Source organism: Diuraphis noxia, unplaced genomic scaffold (assembly GCF_037042655.1).
Source record: "Diuraphis noxia isolate RWA-SAM2 unplaced genomic scaffold, SU_Dnox_SAM2 contig0004, whole genome shotgun sequence".
NCBI lineage: Eukaryota > Metazoa > Arthropoda > Insecta > Hemiptera > Aphididae > Diuraphis > Diuraphis noxia.
The window spans coordinates 37,407,074-37,429,697 of record NW_028301714.1 but is presented as its reverse complement, the minus strand read 5'-3'; the positions used below and the strand labels follow the sequence as shown (position 1 = coordinate 37,429,697).

Here is a 22,624-nt window from a genome sequence, read left to right as displayed (position 1 = left end):
GTTACGTTATATTTGCAAACGACAATTTTTAATTTATTGCTAACGTATTCTGTATATATTTTTCTCAGTTGTGTGTTCATTTAGAACATCGTGAAATTGTTATAATATTATGTTGGTCGAGGACAGAATTCGTTATTTCTTATATCGATTAGAGAAAATAAAATATTTGCTTGTTAATTAGTACAGATGAAATGTAAAGTAAGGTAAGGTAAATATTAGTCCGTCCAATTTGTCTTTTATGTTAGGTATATTATTACTATAGGTACTTGTGCTTTAGTAATATTGTATACATGTATGATAATTATAATAGCCACCACACTAATTTGTATTTCTGTGTTTAACAAAAAAAAAAACGTCGGTAACATCAATAACTATAACGTGGTTGTTTGCTAATGTTCTATATACCAATCAACTTTGTTATTATATAGTCTTATAATTTTAAACATCAACTATTTCAATATTTTATTGTACCTAACTTAACCAATTATAAAATATTAGCGTAACGATTCGTCATTGAATTTGAAGCTCAATAAGATATTATATACTTTCATTCGTCACAATAAAATAAATAAAAATGGCACGTTAAAAAGTATCTATCATGGTCAAACAGTTAATATGTGGAGACCACACGAGATACAAAGAAAGAGGAAAGAATGTGCAAATAACGGCCAGCGTTCGAAAAAAAAAGTATAAAACTATATTATCAATTGTGATTTAAATTTGAAAAATCCTTATATTCAAAACGATGGAAATGATTTTTTCGTTCGTATTCTCGTCTCTTCTCCGAAATCAAAATTAACGTAATACAAAATCCATTATAATTACCGTAAATTTTCTGTTTTTCTGGTCAGAATACAAACAGCCATCTGTAAACCCGTTTCGGAGAAATCTCATCACCGCTAGCTCAAACTTATTATCCCCTGACATGGTTCTGATCATTGGGTACTATAAAAGAGTAATATTATAATAATTTATGTTATCAACGTCGATGTTAACAGTCAAGAGTTACGACACCATTTGTATTATACGGTTTACCATTAAATCATAATATTATATGGTATGTATTTACTCATATTATATTTAGAATATCTTGTACACGGTAATTGTATGGTCTAGTTTACCATGGTTACTTCGAAATTTATTTGTTTACATTTACTTAACCCTCATGACATTACGAAATTATATGAATAAGTACCATAACCGTGTTAAATAACTGTTGAGATAAATAGTTGACAAACTAATTTTATAAAAGTTACATTTAAAATGTAATATAACATATTATATTGTTATGTGCTTAAAAAAATATTTATGTTCATTCAAATTTGGCATTGACGATGGAATAATATTATAATACATTACATATAACTAAATTCAAATGTAGAAATACATAAATGATTAAATTCAGTTTTTCATACAAATCTCATTTTGCTATTTTTTTTTTTAAGTAAATAGTTGGAACTATTTGATAAATAAGTATTAGTTAAACATAATTTTAAAGGAATTACGACATTTTTTAAATTCATATTTGTATTAGAATCTAAGATTCTTATAAAATAAGACTATATATATCATAGATTTAAAATAATCACTTTGTTTTAATAATGCTCAAATAAATCTTTATAAAAGAACAAAGAACAAAAAATGCTAAAAATCGGACAACATATTATTAATGAACGATTCATATGAGCATTGAATGAGTTTTTTCTATATAAGAATTGTAATAGTACTCTAATTTATATTTGTTTTATTTTAATCTGAAAATAGTTATGATAATAATTTAAAAGTGATGTTATAAAATATATTGCATTTCGAAATTAATACTCAATAATAAATCTTACGTATACCATTAAAATAGTTTTAAAATACAAACATTATTTGGTTTCCAGTTAAAAAAAAAAAATAGCTTAATTTTAGCAAACACCTAATTACACCAGATATTTTACAGTTAATATTTTTATTATTTGCGTTAGAAACAAAATACGTATTTTTTATTATTTTGGTAGGTATATTGTTTTGTGTAAATGACTTTTTTTTTCATTAATAATAAGTTTTATATGTATATAATAAAAAAATTGACTACACATTCATCGGTTTGATTCATAGCAAAGTGCAAAAAAAATTTGTGTGGTTTTACGCGTCACCAAATCCCCACGCTGTCATCCGATTGCGTCATCCGGTTTCCAACTAGGTCCCACTCCACTGGGAGTGAAGACCGCACATGTCTCCTTTTGGAGAAGGGGGGTAGTATCATGCATATAGTGATATATACATAGATAAATAAATCACACGATCTCCCTACTACCCACTTATGATAAGCATTGACGAAAACCAAGAGGTCGTTTCAATGAACAAGTACAAAAAAAAAAGCGGGTAGGTCGTGGATGTCGCTCTGCAGTAGGGTTACTGTAATGGACAGAATTAAATTTGAATCCAATAATAATATTATATCGTTGTATACGAAAAACGATTCTGAGCGAAGACGGTTTATCTGTCTACGATATATTATAGATTATTAAAAAATTTTAAATCTTCTTAGATTTAAAAAGAAAACTTTTTATGTAGATGGTAAAAATGTTGTTTGCTTATTCCATGTGGGAAATCATGAATAATTCAAGTATAAAATAAATAACTAACTAATTTTATGTTATATTTATAAAAAAAAATAAAACCACATGAGTACCTAGTTAATAATATTATAAAATGTGATGTTTTGTATCATAATATTAAGGATTAAATTAACAAGCCAAAATTTTCTTGAAAATGTACATTGTTCCAAATACTCGTAATACCACACTACATATATATTACTATGAAGTTAAGCAGTCTGAAAACCAAATACGGGATTATAATATTACAATAGGTTTGGATGTGTTGTTATATTAAAATAAAAAAAGCGGGTAAGTGGGTATCGCTCTGCTGTACATTAGGGGGTGGAGTGGACCTCTGACTAGGATAGGTTAAATTTGAATGTAATAATGGGTATCATTGTATACGAAAAACGATTCTGAACGGAGACGCTTCATCTGTCTAATATATATTATAGATTATTAAAAATTTTCAAATCTTAGATTTAAAAAGAAAATTTTTTATGAAATTCTAGCTTAAAATAATTTGTGAATTTTCGTAATTTTTATTATGTTGTCAAAGTTAAAATTTGAATGCTTGTAGAAAAAAATTGTGACTATGCATTTATTTTATTTTTCAACTGCTATTGTAAAAATATTTTAGGAGCCTTGTATTAAATTTTCAAGCTTTTCTGCCTAACAAATACATTTTATCGATATTAATTTAAAAAAAACTAATAATGATCGAAAATTTCAAATACCTATGAATAGTTCAACTTAAGTCGAAAATTCTTGAAAATGGCATGGTGGATAGAATATACTTATATAAACATTCGGTGAAAATTTCATGTAGCTATGGGCATTTGTTTTAAAGTTACATCAAAAATCAAAATCAATTTTGTCGAAAACTGATTGTGCGTAAAATTTCCCATTTTCCCCTTAATTTTAAGTTTGTTTATTCCGATTAATTAGAAATATATTGAGAATTTTTCACTTTTGACCCCCTAAAGTACCAACTAGATTCACTTTCTAATCGAACGAAATATTGAAGTCGAAAATCGAAGCACTTTTACTGCTCCAAAACGTGATGACAGACACACAAAAAAATAAATACGTATCATGGTAAAATCATTACATTCATCGCTCCGCTCGAATCTAAAAAATTAATAATAAATAATCAAAATAATTAAAACTGAAAGATAGAAAATTATCGGCTTATTTTGTATTTTACGTTATCGAGTCAATTATTTTATTACAATTATTATTAATTATATATTATAATAACGTCGAACTCGTTAACATACTTAACAAAATTGAATTACAAAATAAAATTTTATTAAACTGGAGCCGTAAACAATATAAATAATATACATATAAACATATTAACATATTTACATATTAACATGCTTTGGAACAGATGTACAAAACTTTATCATATTATGTGGATTTTACCATTATTGATTGACAGGTGCACATTAATGGAATCCCCTGCTCTTGTGTATTTATAATAATCAATTATTATGATATTTGGGTTTTAATCAATGTGTTACGATGTCATATGCAGGCGATCATCATCGGTGTGCGGAAAGGTGGCACGCGGGCGCTGTTGGAGATGTTGTTCCTGCACAAGTCTGTGCAAAAGGCCAACGGCGAGGTGCACTTCTTCGACCGGGACGACAACTACGAACGTGGCTTGGACTGGTACAGGAGGCGAATGCCGTACTCGTTCCCCAACCAAATCACCATTGAAAAAAGCCCCAGCTATTTCGTGACACCAGAGGTAATAAATGAAATTAATATGCAAAATACTGATCGATAAGACCGCAATTATTCAGGTTACGATGCGCATCGCTGCACAAAAGACTATCCGCGAAAGACGTGATAATTGTATGACAGAGGGTGGTCGGACATTTAACACTGCAGCAGGTGTTGTGCGGATATTAAAATATATCCTATAACACGCAAAGCGAAAAATTATAACGTTTTCAACACACCCTCCTTCAATCCCTAACCAACAGCACTCGCGATTAAATCTCATCAAAACAGTTATAGAAATTCTCGAGGATTTTATACCCGACTTTTGTTTTTTCATACACCCAAATATCGATTAAGCTGGTGGAAAAATATCCTTAGAAGTTTTGTGAGAATACATAATATTGTTATTGTCGTACATGAGGAGTAGTACAATAAGTAGCGTGTTCATGATGATAAGAGATGGGTATCGACTTGCGGAGGAAAGACGTCTAAAAACATGGAGACTGCAGCACGCGATTTTGACGTACACGGGTTGTACATGAGAATCTGATTAAAATAATATAACATATATATATACACCAATCTATTGGTTACCTGACTTTAAATTAATTTTGCGATAAAACTGCTTTTCCACGTATTCCTATCTTCGATTTTCTTTTGGTTATTCGTCTTGATTGATTCACTTCGCATGTTCATCGCATTGTATAAATGTACATTTTATTCCTGAAGAAAAACAAAATGTATGCGAGAGAGAGGTGATGTGCCCTTAATTACTAAAAATTACGTCAAAATTAATTATATTCTTTAAAGGCTGTGTAAATTGTAAAATAAGCAAACAAATCATTTCAATCTATAAATTCAAATTTTTTTTTTCTTATTCGTAGTAATGTTAATGCAGCATAATATGAATTATTTCTGTTATGCAATGCAAAAAAAAGACAAAAACTGGATAAAATCAATGTGAAATGTATTATTATTTGTTAGCAATAACTATAACAATACTCATGAACTCATATTATACTGAAAGTTACACAATACATAATAATGCTATACATTGCATTACATTACTCTTCTTTTTTGTTTGTATTGCATTGAAATAATAGTTTTTAATTTTTTTTTAAATTATTGACTACATTTATTTTTGTGCCCGTCAGCCATTCACTAGCAATATAAATTATATTATGACGGTTTTATTTTATGTTCCACCTATCATTTCTTGATAAATGTACATTGCTATTATTTTTTCTTCGTGATAACCTCGAGTTATATATTATTATTGTTGTTCAATTTCGTTCAAACATATATTTAATACTGGTAAATGAAATAATATTTGTACATAAATTTAGTTTTAGTAAAAATATTATTTCATATAGAATCCAGAATAGTACATGTGAGCCATAATTCGTTGTACAAAAAAAATAAAAAATATTTTCTTGTGATACTATTCGAGTTCATTTTGATGATTAAAATCTTTATAATAAATCATTACAATAAGTACACAAGACTTTATGGAACGTCCAGAAAAATATGATTCGAAGACAATGTTTTTTTTTTTTTGGACTCTTCGACATTAAAATTACAAATTAATATTAATATTATTCAATGAATTAATGAATGTGATATGAAATTTCAAACAATAATTTGAAAACTTCATATACTAATATTTTTCAAAATTATTTGACTCGAGGATTTTGGGAGGTGAGTACTTCGTTAATATGAGACATTTGAAGCAAATCGAAGGGAAATTCTATGAGATATCTAATCTAACATAACCCTTGATAAAATACGAGAAAGGAGTTATATGAAATGTTTTTAAGTCCAATAAGTTTCTTGGTTCACTCAGAACAAATTTATTATTTATGAATAAGCAAGTTGAAATTTTTTGAAACACATATTTTTACGTACAACACCCCATATGTTTACAATATTATTTTTTTCGATTATGCCATGTAAACAAAATCCTAACCTATACTACAATATAATAAATTAAAAAACACGTAGATAAATTAAATCCATTTATTTTATCAAGTATGTATGGCAAATAGTGTTTATATGTTTGAAAATAATCCCATTGGTCGAATAGTTCGTAAATTCTTTGTTTTACCGAAGAAAAATGCATTCAAATATATAATCATACAGTTCTATAATATTGTGAGTAAATTACGAATACAATGATAGGTTTATATATATTCTTCTTTTTACATATAGTATATAAAGTGTTTTTTTTTCCAGTAATTCTGAAATAATTACTACTTGGTAGTTTTTATGGTAAAAAATAAAAACTTACGTGTAATGGAAATATGCTTAAAATAAATCATAATATAGTAGTTTACTCGTTTAAAGTTATTAGACACGCTATTTAATAAACTCTCGCAGTATAATGTTTCATATAGTTGAGTTAAATGTTCAAAGCATGAATCAACATATTGAAAATATAAATGTAAAATAAGATATTATTAAAGTATTGACGAATACATTTTTCGTATATTGTGTAGCTTGATATCAATTTGAATATGAATGCTACAATACAGGGCGTATAAAACTTGTTACTAAACTATTACTTTGGATGAACGTAACGAAACGACATTATTGTACTGAAAAATTAATAACAAATGTTTTGACGGACATTTGAATAGTTTATTCATAAGATATCCCCTCGTAACTTGTAAAAAATAAACACAATTTTAGTAAAATCTAAAATATTTATAATTTCCACAACAACCAAATGATTGTACCTATACATATTATATTATTATTTATTTAAATGTACATGTATATATTATTTTGAGGCCGTTTTATTACGTTTGAAATACATACGTATTTCGTATTAATTTTGGATCCTTAGCGGAGCAAGGAATGTATTGGTTTTACAATGATGTTTATTTCTTTTTCTTTTTTATTCTGTAAACACTTTTTCTCCCTCTAAACTTGCTCAAAAGCATCAAGTGTAGCATCTTTTCTGAAAAATAATATTCTTTAGCTGGTACTTTAAATAAGTCATTTTTCGATTTTCGAAACTGTACTCGAAATAAAAGCGGTTAAAGGAGAAAAACATACGATTTCACGATATCACAATTTTATAATATTAAATAATTACGGACGACGTTTTCTACAAAAGATGTTGCTTCAAATGAAAAATTACAAGATATATTTTTTGTTGTATTTTGGATTTTGGATTTTGTTCCTTACGGTTTAAAGTTCGGAAAATTTTAGCAATTTTTGAGCTATAGTCATTTTAATTTTGGGAGTTTTTTTGTTGTAATTCGGTTAAAAAAATTTGTAAAAACTTGAAATTTGGGTTGTTTACTTATATTAGTTTTACCTAGACATGGTAAAATTTTCAAAACATTTGGACTACTTTTGATTTTTTTTTTTTTAGAATTATATAAATATTTTTGATAAGTACCTACTAATTTTTTTTCTTGTTTGTAGGGGGCGTGTTAGTTGTAGGGGCGATGGGGGTTTGTCCGTGAAAATTGAAATGACATCTATTCAAAAAAATGTCCACTGGAAAGTTAAATATTTTAATAAATATTAATATTAAATAATAATAATCTAAAATAATATATCCTAGACAAATAACCGGTCTCCACTCAGAATCATTTTCCGTATACAATGATATAATATCATTGGATTCAAATTTAATTCCATCCATTACAGTAACCCACTTATAACCTGATGTACAGCAGAGTGATATCCACTTTCCGTATTTTTAATTTTAAATATATTATGCCGATCACTTTTTTTTTAAATAGTTCGTAAAATAATAAAATTACTTGTATGATGTACATTATACAAAAAACAAATAACTGAGCACTCGTTTTTTAGAGTAAATAGTTTTATTTAAAGAGTTTAGACTAATTGGAATTTTAACTATTTTGTTAACTTATAATTATCAAGTATGGGTTACTCAATTTACCAGTGAGAGTGTTTGCATGTAATTAATCTATTTTACATAATATGACGGTCACAAAAATCAAAAACGGTCACACTGAAAAGCATATAAACTGACTCCAGTACTTTCTACTACAGGGATCATAGATTTATTTACTTTGTTACTTGAGTTGAATTTTAAATTATAAAATAGCAATCGGAGCAAAAGGTACGTGTAGCATTAAAAGGATTTAAAAATAAATACAGAAGTAGAACCAGCTGTTAAAAACGTATAAAGAGTATTAAGTTAGATATTTTCGTTGTACTCAAAAGGTATTATGTAAAAATAATATGCAAACAGGTCACTTTGTTACAGACAAGTGTCCAAATTTTTTTTTTTTTTTGCTTACATGATTACAGTTATGTCAAATATTACGCCAAACATATTGTTACTATCAAAAAACATCCAGAAACAGTGGTTTTTTATTTTTATTTTACATACAGTTATAGTAAATCTAGTCGGTGGCACTTAAACGCGCCAGTTACTAAATAATAAATTGGATTAATTTAATAATTTCAGGATAACAAGTGTAATAGTAGTGCAAGGAAATTGTTATCAAGTATAAAAGACAAAGAAGAAAGACGTGTTAATTCATTAATTTGTTACAAGAGTTTTACGTAGGAAAGTTGGCGTATTATAGTTCTAGAGTGTGTCTGCATTGTACAAAGAAGATTTTCAATTAGATACTGTGTACCAGGTACCTAATAAACCACTTCCACATCCGCCTATAGGAGAAATATACAGAAAACTTAATTGAAAATAGATTTTTTTCAAGTGCGTTGTCGATGTAAGATTTTGAACAAAAGGTTTAGATTTATCGAAACCTCATCTCTAAGGTCTTTTAAATTGTTTTATTATATTTTAAATACCTGAAAATCTTATAAAAGAAAAACATTTATGAATGTACATAGGTAGTGCCATTTATTTCAATCGGTAATTTATGGACAAACCGCGGCACCCAGTTTGAAAACCACTGGAATATATTGAGAAATCGTTAAGACGTTACTTATGTAGAACGCAGTGTGAACTTAGTTGCTTCAGTTTGAGGTTTGGTTGAAATAATTCTATTTCGTTCTTGCCATCTACCTTGGCCAGTGCCATGTATATTGATTTGGTGAGGTAAATAATTTGATTTTGTTTGATGTGCTAGAGGGCGAGGACAAATGCCATTTTGGTTTTTTTTTTGCGGTGATCGAGGCGGTGCCATATTTGGCAAACTTGAAGTAATTATTGGAATAGATAACGAAGCGTGCGCGCGAACGATATCGCTGGGCTAACATAATTTGTTCAGGATGTTCAGGTACTCGATGAAGTCCTTAAATTGTTGACAGTGTTAGGACTTATCTAGATAAATTTATCTAGATAAAATATCCAGATAATAATTATTTTATCTTTTATCTTATCTAGATAAATAAATATAAGTTATCTAAGTATTTATTTTAGATAAATATTTGACTTATCTAGATAAATTTAAAAGATACATTTTTTAGTGAAAATTAGATAGATCTGTACCAAAAATATTATTAACTATGTGAATTTTGTTTTTGGTCCACTCGACAACTTCTTCAGCAGGGTGACTTCCCAAATTTTTATTTATACTTTGTTACTCCCTAGAGTCCCTTGTATCTTATTGGTTCCTTATATAATTATATGTGTTGAAGTTAATTTTTGGTGATACACATCATGATATAATAAGTTAAGTCGAAAATAAACATATTATATAGGCATGTACTTACATGACATTATATATGTTTTTTTAAATTAGTTGTTTTAATTTTAATTTCTATAATTATCTGTTATTTATCTGGATAAAATATTTTTATCTTTTATCTTTTTGTTAGATGAATTAAATTTGTTTATCTTTTATCTGTATCTTAGATAAAATTTAGTGTTGTTATCTTTATCTTTATTCAAATGATTTTTTTGTTATCTGTTCCTAACACTGATTGTTGAATTCTCGAAGTTCGTATTATAATAAAACATACATTTCGCATAATCGTTGAATACTTTTCGATCCTGAAGATACGATTTAACCTCAATTTAAAAATAGAGCATAAAAAAAGACAGTTTTTACTGCTAATTTCTCACAATTCGGAACACTGTGAATCAATTTTAAACATTTAAATTTAACTAAAAACCATCATATATATAAAAAAACGTCAGCTAACAAATTGAGTATAATTTTAAAATTAAATGGTTGTGTCTACATTTACAACTTTCGTTCGGAACTCAAAGTAGTAATACTATGAACGTAGTATATATGCATGGGGCTATAGATAGTCCTCACAGAAACATTTGTAGCCCCTTCACGGTGTTTAATTTTGTTTAAAACATTTTATCTGGAGTTATGGATATAAATGTTTTTATAATTTTCCCATAAACTCATCTAGGCTTAAAATATTAGAAGTGTAATGATTATAACTGTACTCATATATATGTGTGTGTATATATATACATTTTTACTTTTATAATAAAAATGTTTATTTATAGATCAACAATTTTAATTATTTTATATTTTATATGTATATGTATTAAATAATACATTCATAATTTATAAATAAAATGTCAGGTTAAGGAGGAGTAAAGTATAAATTGTTTTTCTTAAAAATATTCTATTTCATTTTATTTCAAGTAAAACATAGGGTGTTTTCGAAGACATACTTCTAGTCATGCATAGCCCCCACAAATAATTATATCAAACTACGAACATTAGTAATACTTTTAAGTCAACCCCGTGTACAAGAATAGTTGAAATGAGAACTTCTTTGTTGTCTGTAATCTTGTAGAGACGTTTTAGAAAAATGTACTGTTATATATGTAACCAATTTGTAATTATGTAATGTAATTGCAAGACGTTGTACTGTCTGAAGTTCTCATATAAAAGGCTTCATTTATTTTAGAAAGACCACTGGGAAATTCATTTTGTGAACTATTGGATATATTTTACAAATACACTATCATTTAAACTATGTATATTATTATTTGCGGTGATTCTGTCCGTTCTTGCATTTAAAGAACTTTATGAATTTAATAAAACATTATATTTTTCAACAAACTTCTTGTGTGATGTGATTACATTGATTAATTAAGTGTAATTCATATCTCAAATAAAAATCATTGCTTATATTGTAGGTGAAGAATTATTATTTGAAATTCCAAAAGAAAAAGAAGCAGAACGTTCAGTTGAAGATAAGATACCTATATTCCATAATATGTAATAATTTAACTATATTCTCTAGAGATTCATCATTCGTTACCCAAGTAAATTCATGCATAATTTTTTTTAAATCATCAATTCGAGTGACTGAAATATTCTCGACTGGGAAAAGTGTTAATTTTTTTTTGTTAGTATTTTTGGTCAAGGGAGACGTGTTGCTGCCTCTCATGTGTTTTTTTATTTTTCAGGAATATGAGTAAAGTTCAATTGCAAAGGCATATTTTGGAGCATTATAATTACTAACCTTTTCACTATAATATGCATTTCCTGTTGAAGTTTAAAAATTATAAATTGTCTGAAATGTACACATATAGATCGTGATCATATATCTAACATTATTCTAACAGTATATTATATAATATAATTTTATATTCGCACCTATTACAATAAAGTTATGTGCAGTTTTTTTCATACTTTAATGCCGTATTATATATTATACTACCTATTATATCATCATACAATTTTATTTAATGCTTGGGGAAATTCGAAAAGATTTCGTATAATAATAACCATCCGAGTTAATATTCTACATATATATACATACATGTATATTTTGATATCTGATTATTCGGCATACTTTGTATTGTTATATTTCCACAGACGTGAGTCTAGTAAAATTTAAAGGAGGAATCACCAAATAAAGCTGAAATTTTAATAGGCAAACATATTATTCACATTATATACCTTACCATAGTCCATAATAAATATTATTTATTGTAAATTGAATAATCACATATTATGACAGTTAATATTTATTAAAATATATTATAACATGTTTAATATAGCAAAGATGTATTCAAATTATTTTTAAGTGATATTGATTAATTATTTATAAATAATAAAAAAATAAAAATAATATCTGGGATACATAAAATAATAAACCGATACAATTTTACACAGTTATACATACATTTTTTAATAATAATACAAAATATCATTCTAACATTATGATTTGCATTTAGAAAAAGTCCAACGCGTGAAAATTTGAATTGTTGTATTCGTATTGGTTTAAAAATTACACAAATGTTCAGTTCCTTTACCAGTCCCTATAACCCTCTTCGTTTTGCCCATATGATGAATAGTCTCATAGATTCCATATTTAATTCGATGTTTGGTGTGCACAACTGTACTGAAAGTTTGAAATGATAATAAATTGATCGCGGGTCGCGCTTAAAGTGATGCGATAGCGCAGTGTAATGCAATGTGTATATAACAGCGTAATATCCGATGAATTCTCGTGACCTAGTTACGACTATACGTCGTTTGACCCCGCGACTGTTGAAGGAGACAGCCATGTAGTTGTAATTTAGTTTTCCATTTATTTTGGCTCGCTGTAATTTTTTGTCGTCGTCCGACGTTGTATCCATATAATCTCGTTTGTGCAGTGTTGTACGACGTTATTATCGTTCATGTTCATACGTACGTATGTAACTCAACCCTCATTGTGACGTCACCTCCGATTCCAACACGCGTAATTTACTAATTTAGCTTATTTGGATCATTATTGTCTAATAACGACGCTATTAAATTATTTTAGTATCGCACGAACTTCCCCACTGTAAATGCTCAAAAATGTCGGACGTCGTGATTGTTACGGGTTCGTGATATTGAGGCAAAACGCTCGCGCGTTAAAGTTCGATTATTTATACGCCTCCGTACATACAAATAGGTACCGAATGATTTCCGCTTGTGTTATTATGCGCTAATTATGTCCAGAAAGTGTGTCGACATCGACGCAGTTAGGGTTGATGATTAACAAGCTCTGTGTTGTGTTTTGTTTATCATGAAGTCTCCACGTTTGGATATGATGTGCTCAGTTTCTTTGATGATTTCACGTTAACATTTTGTCATTATTTTTTTTCATAATATTATTACTCATTAGTCATTACACACTACTACAGTATTCAGTTGGTACGATTTCAAAAGTCATTAGGGTGGAATATAAAATATTTCTTTTTGCATCGTCGGATCGTTTGAATAATATTTAACGAAAGAGCTTCTCCTGACCGGAATAGTATATACGCGTTCACATTGTTTATTATTGTCGTTAAAATTGTATATTATACATCATAAACGTACATAATTTAATATATACGAGTGTATTATTTATTGAGTACTATTGATGTATAATATTCGTATAAAACTGTAGACGAAAATTATACTCAATTTACTTTTCGATATTCTATTGGTGTATAACATTAATATATGTTGACACTCCATTTACTTCAAAGAAATATTATGTATATGTAAAATATATTTTATATTATGAACATAAATAATTAAAGTGGCTTAGGTTCATTATAGCTATGTGCTTACTAAATCTTCAATACAAATATCGTAAAAATATAAAATATTTTATTTAAAAGTTATACTGGTGTAATTTTTATTCTTTGATTATTGAAAAACTGTTCAATGTATATAGTGCGTTACATTGAGTTGAACAAAATTATATTGTTATTTATTTCGACATTTTGGCAGTATATATACTAAAATAAGTACGATACAGAGAAAATAAAATGACCTTTACACGCAAGAATGACAAGCAAAATCGTAAACAATATTTTTGGTGTATAAATTACTGCCAATATTCATTCAGTCATACAGAATCCAACTATAGTTAAAATTTGGAATAAAAACTCTTTACAAAGATTAAAAACTAAATTCAATCTTATAATATTTAAACTCTCGTTCGACGTTTTCAATAGTAATCTTCACTCAGATTTAAAATTAAGTACTAGCAATTAGCCCTATTATATGAGCACTTCTCTAGCCAAATAACTCTCAAGCACAAAAGACGCACAACCATCTAACCAAACTATCATCTGAGACTATTCAAGAAGATCCCAAAGGAAGGCTAAATATACAATGATATCGTGACCTAGCTGCTTATTTAATAAAAAAGAAAATTTGAATTATTATTAGTTATTAATTTATTTTAATATTTCATAACGAATTGACTCCATTAGGATATCAATTCATTTTATTATTTTCATGTTATTTCAAGTATTTTGTTGAAAAAATGTAACAAAAATGATATTATGTCAATAAAATGTAATAGGTATGATATTATATTCATTATTTTTTATATTTAAATTGATGTATAGTAAATATTCAGAATATCTGTTAATTTGAATACATCGCAAGTTCTCTCAGTATATTAGGATATTGAATAGAGGCTTCTCTGTTCGTATTTAATTTTTATAATTTTTTCCAATATAAAAAATAAAAAATGACTCATTCTCTGACAAAATACTCTTCAATTCCCGGTTGTACACAACTGCCCCTAAATTGCCTATTCGGAACGCCGGATTACCAACATATTACACACAGAATAATATACATATTGTTACTATACTTAAATATACTTAAATATACTTAAATATATAAATGATTATTTATCACAGTATTAATTATAACAATATTTTTATGTTAAAAACGATTTAAAAGACCTTTTCAAAAAAAAAACTATGGTTTAAAAAAAAACATTATTAATCGATAATAATATTTTTTTTAATTATAATTATTCTAAATATTTTTCGACAGCATTGTTCATTACAGAGATTTAGATGAATTGAATAAAAAGAAATATAAAATACAAGAACGAAAATGACAATTCACAAGTTCTTTATTGCACAGTTTTTATTCAATGATAATTTCTTATAGACAATTGCGACCTTTTAATAATTTGTTTGCATTATAACTTACTGTTGTCTCACTATCTATTTTACGAAGTTTCATTTTAAAAAGAACATAAAATTATTTATCATGTTAAACTATAATTGCGTTATAAAAAATATTATGTAAGCTGGTATAATAAATTATGTGTGTCAGCTAAAATGGAGTTTCGGCTTAGATGTAAAATGCACCTTGGTCTTTGGGTACCTGTCTATAAAGTTATATGTGTAATTGGTACCTTACTACACGATCGATGCGTGTATGATTGATGTTTTAATTGCTATTTACACTCACAAATACTAAGATCAATTTAAGCTATGTTCCTGTGATATAACATGATATAAGTAGTATAATAATTTTATACTGAATATTCTTGATAAAAAAAATACACATATTGTAAACATAGTCTTAGATTTATTATAATTATTTTAATTAATAATTATATACTCTAACTTAATATCTAATTTTAAAAATTTTAATCAATCGACTTTTTTCGATAGAATAACTTTAAATACTTATAGTTAGTCAGTTATAATATAATATTATATAATATCATTCAATATTATACAATATTATACTTGTATATTAATTGTAATTTGTTATTTTATCACTGTTTAATTTACAAAATATATTAACACCAATAATTTAAAAATATATATACAATATAATATTTAGTAGTAGTTTTTCGTAATTTGTTTTCATCAAATTCTGTACATTTCCATATCTTAATTCAATATACCTTCAAACTAGTTTAAAAATAAATACAATATGTTTTGGGAATTTTCTAACGTGTCAAACTTGAAAACTTTTGATCAATAATTAAAATATTTGTTAATACCGTTCAAAGTTGATACTTGTGCAAGTGAATAATATATGAGGCAACAACAATGTATATATTTTATATAATACATTTATTATATTCTTCTAAAGCCCAAAGCGAACTTATAATGAAGATAAAGTAACTTATTTATTTATTTATATAAATAACTAATTCTATTTTAGCGTGAAACCAACATTTAAACTTCACGTTTAAATAAATTTAAATGTGGATATGATAATAACTAAATAATATTATATAATTTATAAGATTAAAGTTTTATGAACATTACCTTAGTTTTCTGTTTTTTTTTTTTTTTTTTTAAGTTATTTATCAATTTTACTTCAAGTAAAATTATAAATAAATTATGATGGTGTTTAGATTGTATCAATATTTTTATTTTTTTATGAGTAAAGAAAACGTAAGATTATAATATCATTTTTAATCATAACAATGTTTTAGATAAGTTTAAAATTATACGTAAAGTAAATCTTATATAGATAAGAATATTGAGAAATTATAATTTTACTCTGTTTTGTTCAAGACTCGCGAAGAATATTGGCCATTTCTATGTAAATTAAAGAAACGCACAGAAAAGTTTGTTCTTATTCGCACAAAAACAATATTAAAATCGTTTGAACTTTTAAAAAGAACCGTTTTCTTGATACGCACTAAAAAATTATTATTATTTCTTTGTATTTCATAGTCTTATAAATGCGCATAAATAAAACACAGTTCCGTAAAATATCGTAAGAGATGTATTATAGTAGTCTTTCCCGTCAAACTGTTAAAAAATTTAATGTATACCTCTCTGCTATAACTTCCTATATACTGATATTATAATATAATACAGAAATAAATGAGCTTCTTTGAAGTTTACCAACGAACGGTTACACTAAAATATACATATTATCTTAGTTAATTAACATAAATGTGTGTTGGGGACGTTTACGTTATCGTGGAAATCGATAGTTATGTTTATTATTCGTCGAATCGACGGATACCGCGTCCGAGTAATTAACTCATCTCAGCACGTTGGCGGAAAACCATCATCGACGGTTGAAAACGAATTTCCATAATTCGTTAGAATTATCTTGACGGTGGTTCTGAGGTGGAGGAAAAGCTCTCTGTTATTATCCAACGTTTTACTCTAATACTAAAATTATTAAGTACGCCATATTTAGTAGTGGTACGTACTTGCAGTGTTTGATAGATTTTGCCACTGGTTTCAGTATAACATGGTTTATTCGTGTTCGATGATCTTGATCACATAATTATAACTAATCCGTAAAAAATAATAGTAGCTATTTTTGTAAAAAAAAAATTGGCACTCCACCAGTCGCGAAGAGTACGTATGGGTTGGTACGTGATACCCATTTCAGACGTGGAGAAAATTCGTTAACATACCTAACCGCTTAGGGTAGCAAATCTCGTTGGTAATCTCTTGGGATTTTCTTCGAAGGTTAAATATATATAATAAAATGGTATGATAATATAATATGCTCAACCCGAGTGTAAGTGTATGTATTTTTCGACTTATTTTACGTTTTGAGGAAAAGATAATTATTTTCACATGCGAATTCCTTGCTGACAAGTAACACTCAGTTGGTCGCGTTATATATGAATTAATAATGAAATGGTCGGTGGTTCTAACAATTTCGGCTGTTCTCCGAACAAAATAAGAATAAACACAGTCGATACCACGTGAACTATTGGTTTTTTAAGGCGTTTTTCCAAGATAAAAAATACATAAACAATAAACAATAGAGTCGTGTCGATTATATGCACCACATTAAATAGGTAAATATAAAATATGTTCAGTGTAAAACACTTTTTTTTTTTTTTTACCAAACATATCTGAATTTGAATAATATAATTTATTCATCTAATGTTTCTCTAGATTTTCTTTTTTTTCACAACCGTACAACTTGAGTTGTTATAGCGTTTTATTCGACTTGTGTATCGTGCCAGAAAAAAATATTGCAGTGGAAGTGATCGACAGCTGTCAATATCCGTGTATCGATTGAAGCAGCCTTAAAACAACAACAATAATAATAATAGTATTTTAGGAATATAAATATTCAATCCTCTTGACTGAGATTACGACGAATGAATGCAAACTTCGACGGTGGTGACGATGGTGACGAATCACGACTAAATCCGTTTTTATGTATAATATAATCTGCAGACAACGATGACAGCAGGTTTTTGATCTGCAATGGTGCCACGGGTTAGTTAAAGAAACATAGTTTTGACTTGATTTGAGAAAACAAAAATTATACATATGATTTATTATAGACTGATTGAGTATATATAGGGGTGATTCGTCTATTATCTATACAATAAAGGTTGGTCAACGACAGTATTGTCAAACATTGCAACTTTGGTGAAGCACCTATACAAATTTCTTATTCGACTAAATGTGACAGAGTGATAAAACCACTGAATGTGACAGAGTGATGAAACCACCGAAAGTCGATCAAAGGATATGTTTTGTCCATTTATTTTGTTTGATCGTTTTTTTTTTTTTTTTTTTTTTTGATGTGTGAGGAGTTAAGGAGTTAATTCTCACCAATAATATTAGTAACATCAACATTTCATATAAATATGATAATATGATATAACATAATTTAATAAATTATTGCACGCGTGGTTAACGGACCACCGTAACAAAGTGAGGTAATTTAATTGTACTCATTTTTTATATGCTGGTGGGTCGGTGGGGTTATTTTTACTTCCTAAGGAATCGAGTGAACGAGAATTAAATTGCTTAAAAGTACGCCGCTCTTGGACACGAGACAACAGATCTCAAATTTTAGTTTGCAAGATAAAACGTAGGACAAATTCACAGACCAAAAGGAATATAATGCAAAGATTATCAACTGACCGATCGTTTATTATTTAAAAACATTAATTAAATTTCTGTTCACTCAATATTTATTTTAAAACAATTTTCTCTTTTCACCTTACGTAAATATCGGAAGCGTCGTCTGATTTTCCGAAAAGCGTATTTATTTTAAAAATTGTCATTATATGCTATAATAACAGCTTTTGGAAATCGTTTACATAGGAACCCACGCAATGTACCTACGCGTGATGAGCACTACCCTAAACGGTGGGCGAATAATAATAATCGAAATACGTTTCGCTACAATGAAATATAATTTAACAAATAACAATAGTAGTAATAATACTAACAATAATAATACACTACATGATGCGTGGCTATTATAGGAGATGTCCCCGACGACGAAGTAAAAACTTTTTCGATTTAATGAAATTATAAAATGTTATTATTATCGTTTTTTTTAGGGAACCGCGAGTGTATACCGTAACCTATATCATGACATCATATAAAAATGCGTAATATAATAATATGACCTAAATATTATGTATAGGTATTTTGTTGTTTTTTTCTCACGCTCGATTCACACAACATACATTTTTTATAAACATTTACGTACACGTCATACACTGTTTATTTTATATTATAAACGTTTTAAATATTATTATTAGTTGTCGACTCGGGATTTTGCGGGTTTGTATTTTAGTATATTAAAATCTGCAATAACTTTTCTTTACTTGTTTGTATTTTTAATGTAAGACTCAATAATAAGATAGAATATTTAAAAAATGATCAAATAGGCATCGTATTGCTAATAGTTAAATAAAAATATTTCAGTAAACCATTTTGAAATAGGCAATTAAGTACACATCACGGAATTGGAAGTCAAAGATAACCATATAATGGATAATAGAGTTAGGAATAAACTAATTATAGAAGCATATTTATAATTATAATATAGGTATAAATTCCAAAGTGAATCAAATAAACACATGAAATTTATTAAGAAATTTCTGACTGATAAATTCCCGAGCTCAATTTTCGGCCCAAAAAGGCTTTACGGCAAACGTTTTATGATCCGACGAAATGATTTGATGCAATACCCAAGAATGGTTTTCCGAGAATTCGAGCTGCATTTTTCTTATTTATTCGTTGAGAGTTACTAAGACTTAAAATAAAATAGCGTTCGTTAAAAGTTTGTTCCTATAGAGTATCATCATTATTACCTTAATATTGAACAATACGATCATTGCGACCAGTAAGTGACGTACATTTCCTCATTTTTCATTTAAAATTTTTATTACACCAATATGCATCAATGATTGGCGCAACAAAAATTACAGATAAATATAGCATGTACATTAAAACTCATTGTGATGGCTTATAAAATATAATTTTCTTATACTTTTTTTCAAATTCACGGACGTTGTTCGTTATCCTCTCGGTCTTCATCGCGATATCATTTATGTCACTCAAAAACGCATGGTTGATAAAATATTATAGCATCCCTATATAATATGTACATATGTGAACATTAATACTTTCGGTCGCTGGATTCCGAGTTTTACTACAAATCTTAAATGTATACGCTGTAGTCACTACGCAATTTTTTCATCCAGTATTTTCCTATGAAGATATTATGTTAATTGTTAATACAAATCCAAATATTATTTTCGTATTTCCACTGCACCTTATGGCTAATCCAATGGAATTATTATTAAATAGTCACACCTCGCGTTTAGGATCCACTAAACTACTAATAACATTTTGATAGACCTCATTTTTTGGTGTATTCCGTGTCTCGTTTCAATTAATGGTTTTCCGAGACCGAACTGTTTAACGCGATTTAATATCACTATGATAATAATTATTATAATAATATATTCGCACTGTCGACACTTATTATACGGCACGCGAGGGTTTGGATGTATTCATGACTTGCAATTCCAGAAATAATTAGTGAAGGCACTCGTCGTTTGATTCACACTTAGAGATAGCGCCGACCGTCTAAACTAAACAATAATAATAATAGTATGACGTATTCGCAGGTCGCTTGCATTCGCCTCGATCGGCTGTGAAATACTTCACCACATGCACTGCAGGTCTTTTACGACGGTGTTAAAAATAATATTACGATTCGTATTCGTACATCTCGTGACCTTTATTTTACCTAACGATTCACATTCAGTATTATGTAATATTTTATTAAACCTATAGGTTGATTGTTAAGCATCCGCAATTCCGATAATAGTATCGTCGTTGTATCAATAACAGTTTTATTCATACGATCGTTCAATATTTAAATGCATACGTATCACATAGGGCATCCCACGAGGATTTGAACTAATTTAAAGTGGTGAGTTAATAGAGTGTTTGCATATTGTTACCAGCATCACATCGAAATCGTAAATCTTCGTGAGACGTGCGCTGCAGTATATTACGTTATTATTTCAACTAAAATTTATAACCACAAACAAACAAAGAAAAGCTGGTAGTACCACAGAACGAAATGCTTTATATTATTATAATTATGATTATACAGCTCTTCCATAATATTGTTTTATTAATTAAACGAAGACTCGCTGAAGTGTATTTCTGCAGTGGAGTTATTTTCATTGTTCAGATTTTCACTAGATAATAAACCTATAAAAAAAATCACAAAATGCATTTCACGCCAACGTTGTAACACGATATCTTTGATATGGGCGATGTAGTACATGCGTTTAGTAGATTCTTTCAGGAACGTAATGTATTCAATAGGATACACGAATACGACGTATATTTCCGCCCGATGCGTGATTGTTACCTAGAAACTTTTTTTAGCACATCAAGTGGTAATCTCTGGTACTCTCACTTGATATACTTCGAAAGCACCAGAATTCAATAAAATCCTTGTTGATATAATACGATGTAAGGATACCCATCTGAACGACAATATATCCAATTTTTGAGATTTGCGTTTTTCGAGTGCGTTTCAGTATTTTTTTTTTATTTTTTTTTTTTTTCAAAGTTTATTAAGGCTTCAACACTACAGGTTTTTAGCTTACTTTAGTTAAAATTTATACAAGAAAAAGAAAGGAAAATATATATATGTATACATTACATTTTGGAATACATTTTACTACATTATTATAGTTATTATTTAAAATATGTTTATATTATGGAAAAATGTACTGATTGCAACTGTGTTTTCATCTTTGAAGGCTTGATAGAGTGATGCTGGATTTTGGAGTATCCGTTTCAGTATTATAATAATATAATAATATATTATTTAAAATTTATAATAACCAAAAAATAAAAATAAAAAATGCGAATAAAATATAATAAATTATAATAAAAAATATATATATATAAAAAAAAAACATAATTAAACAGATTATTATGAACATACAATGTGATATGCAGTGTGTTACGGAGACATATTAACATCAGAGTATGACTTTAATTTTTTTAATACGTTTTCAAATATAAATTAATATTAAAATAATAAACTAATCATTTTAATGGACAAATAGTAGGATTATCATTACAAATTGACTTCAGTATTTTTGTTTAAACAAAGGCATGTTAATGGTATTTTCCGTCTCAATACATCTTGAGTTATACGTATTTTTTCGTGTCAATTCAGCATTCGTACTTATTACACTAACTAAACAATTCTGTATCATAAAATAATACAATTACTTATTTTTTAAATGTTTAGTTTCAAAACAATTTATTTATAGTACATTTTTAACTTGTAGAACTTTTATGATATTTTATTAACTTTGATAAATAATGATTTATGAAAAAACTTGTAATTTTAATATATTTTGTC

General features: G+C 27.7%; 1 protein-coding gene across 1 annotated transcript in view; it reads left to right on the top strand.

The window, feature by feature from the left end:
- LOC107167196 (heparan sulfate glucosamine 3-O-sulfotransferase 5-like) overlaps window positions 1-22,624 on the top strand; it is a 45,446-nt gene that overhangs the window by 16,581 nt on the left and 6,241 nt on the right. The window contains exon 3 of the mRNA XM_089225479.1: window positions 4,129-4,344. Within this exon, the coding sequence (XP_089081605.1) occupies window positions 4,129-4,344 (216 nt within the window). The remainder of the gene's footprint in view (window positions 1-4,128; window positions 4,345-22,624) is intronic.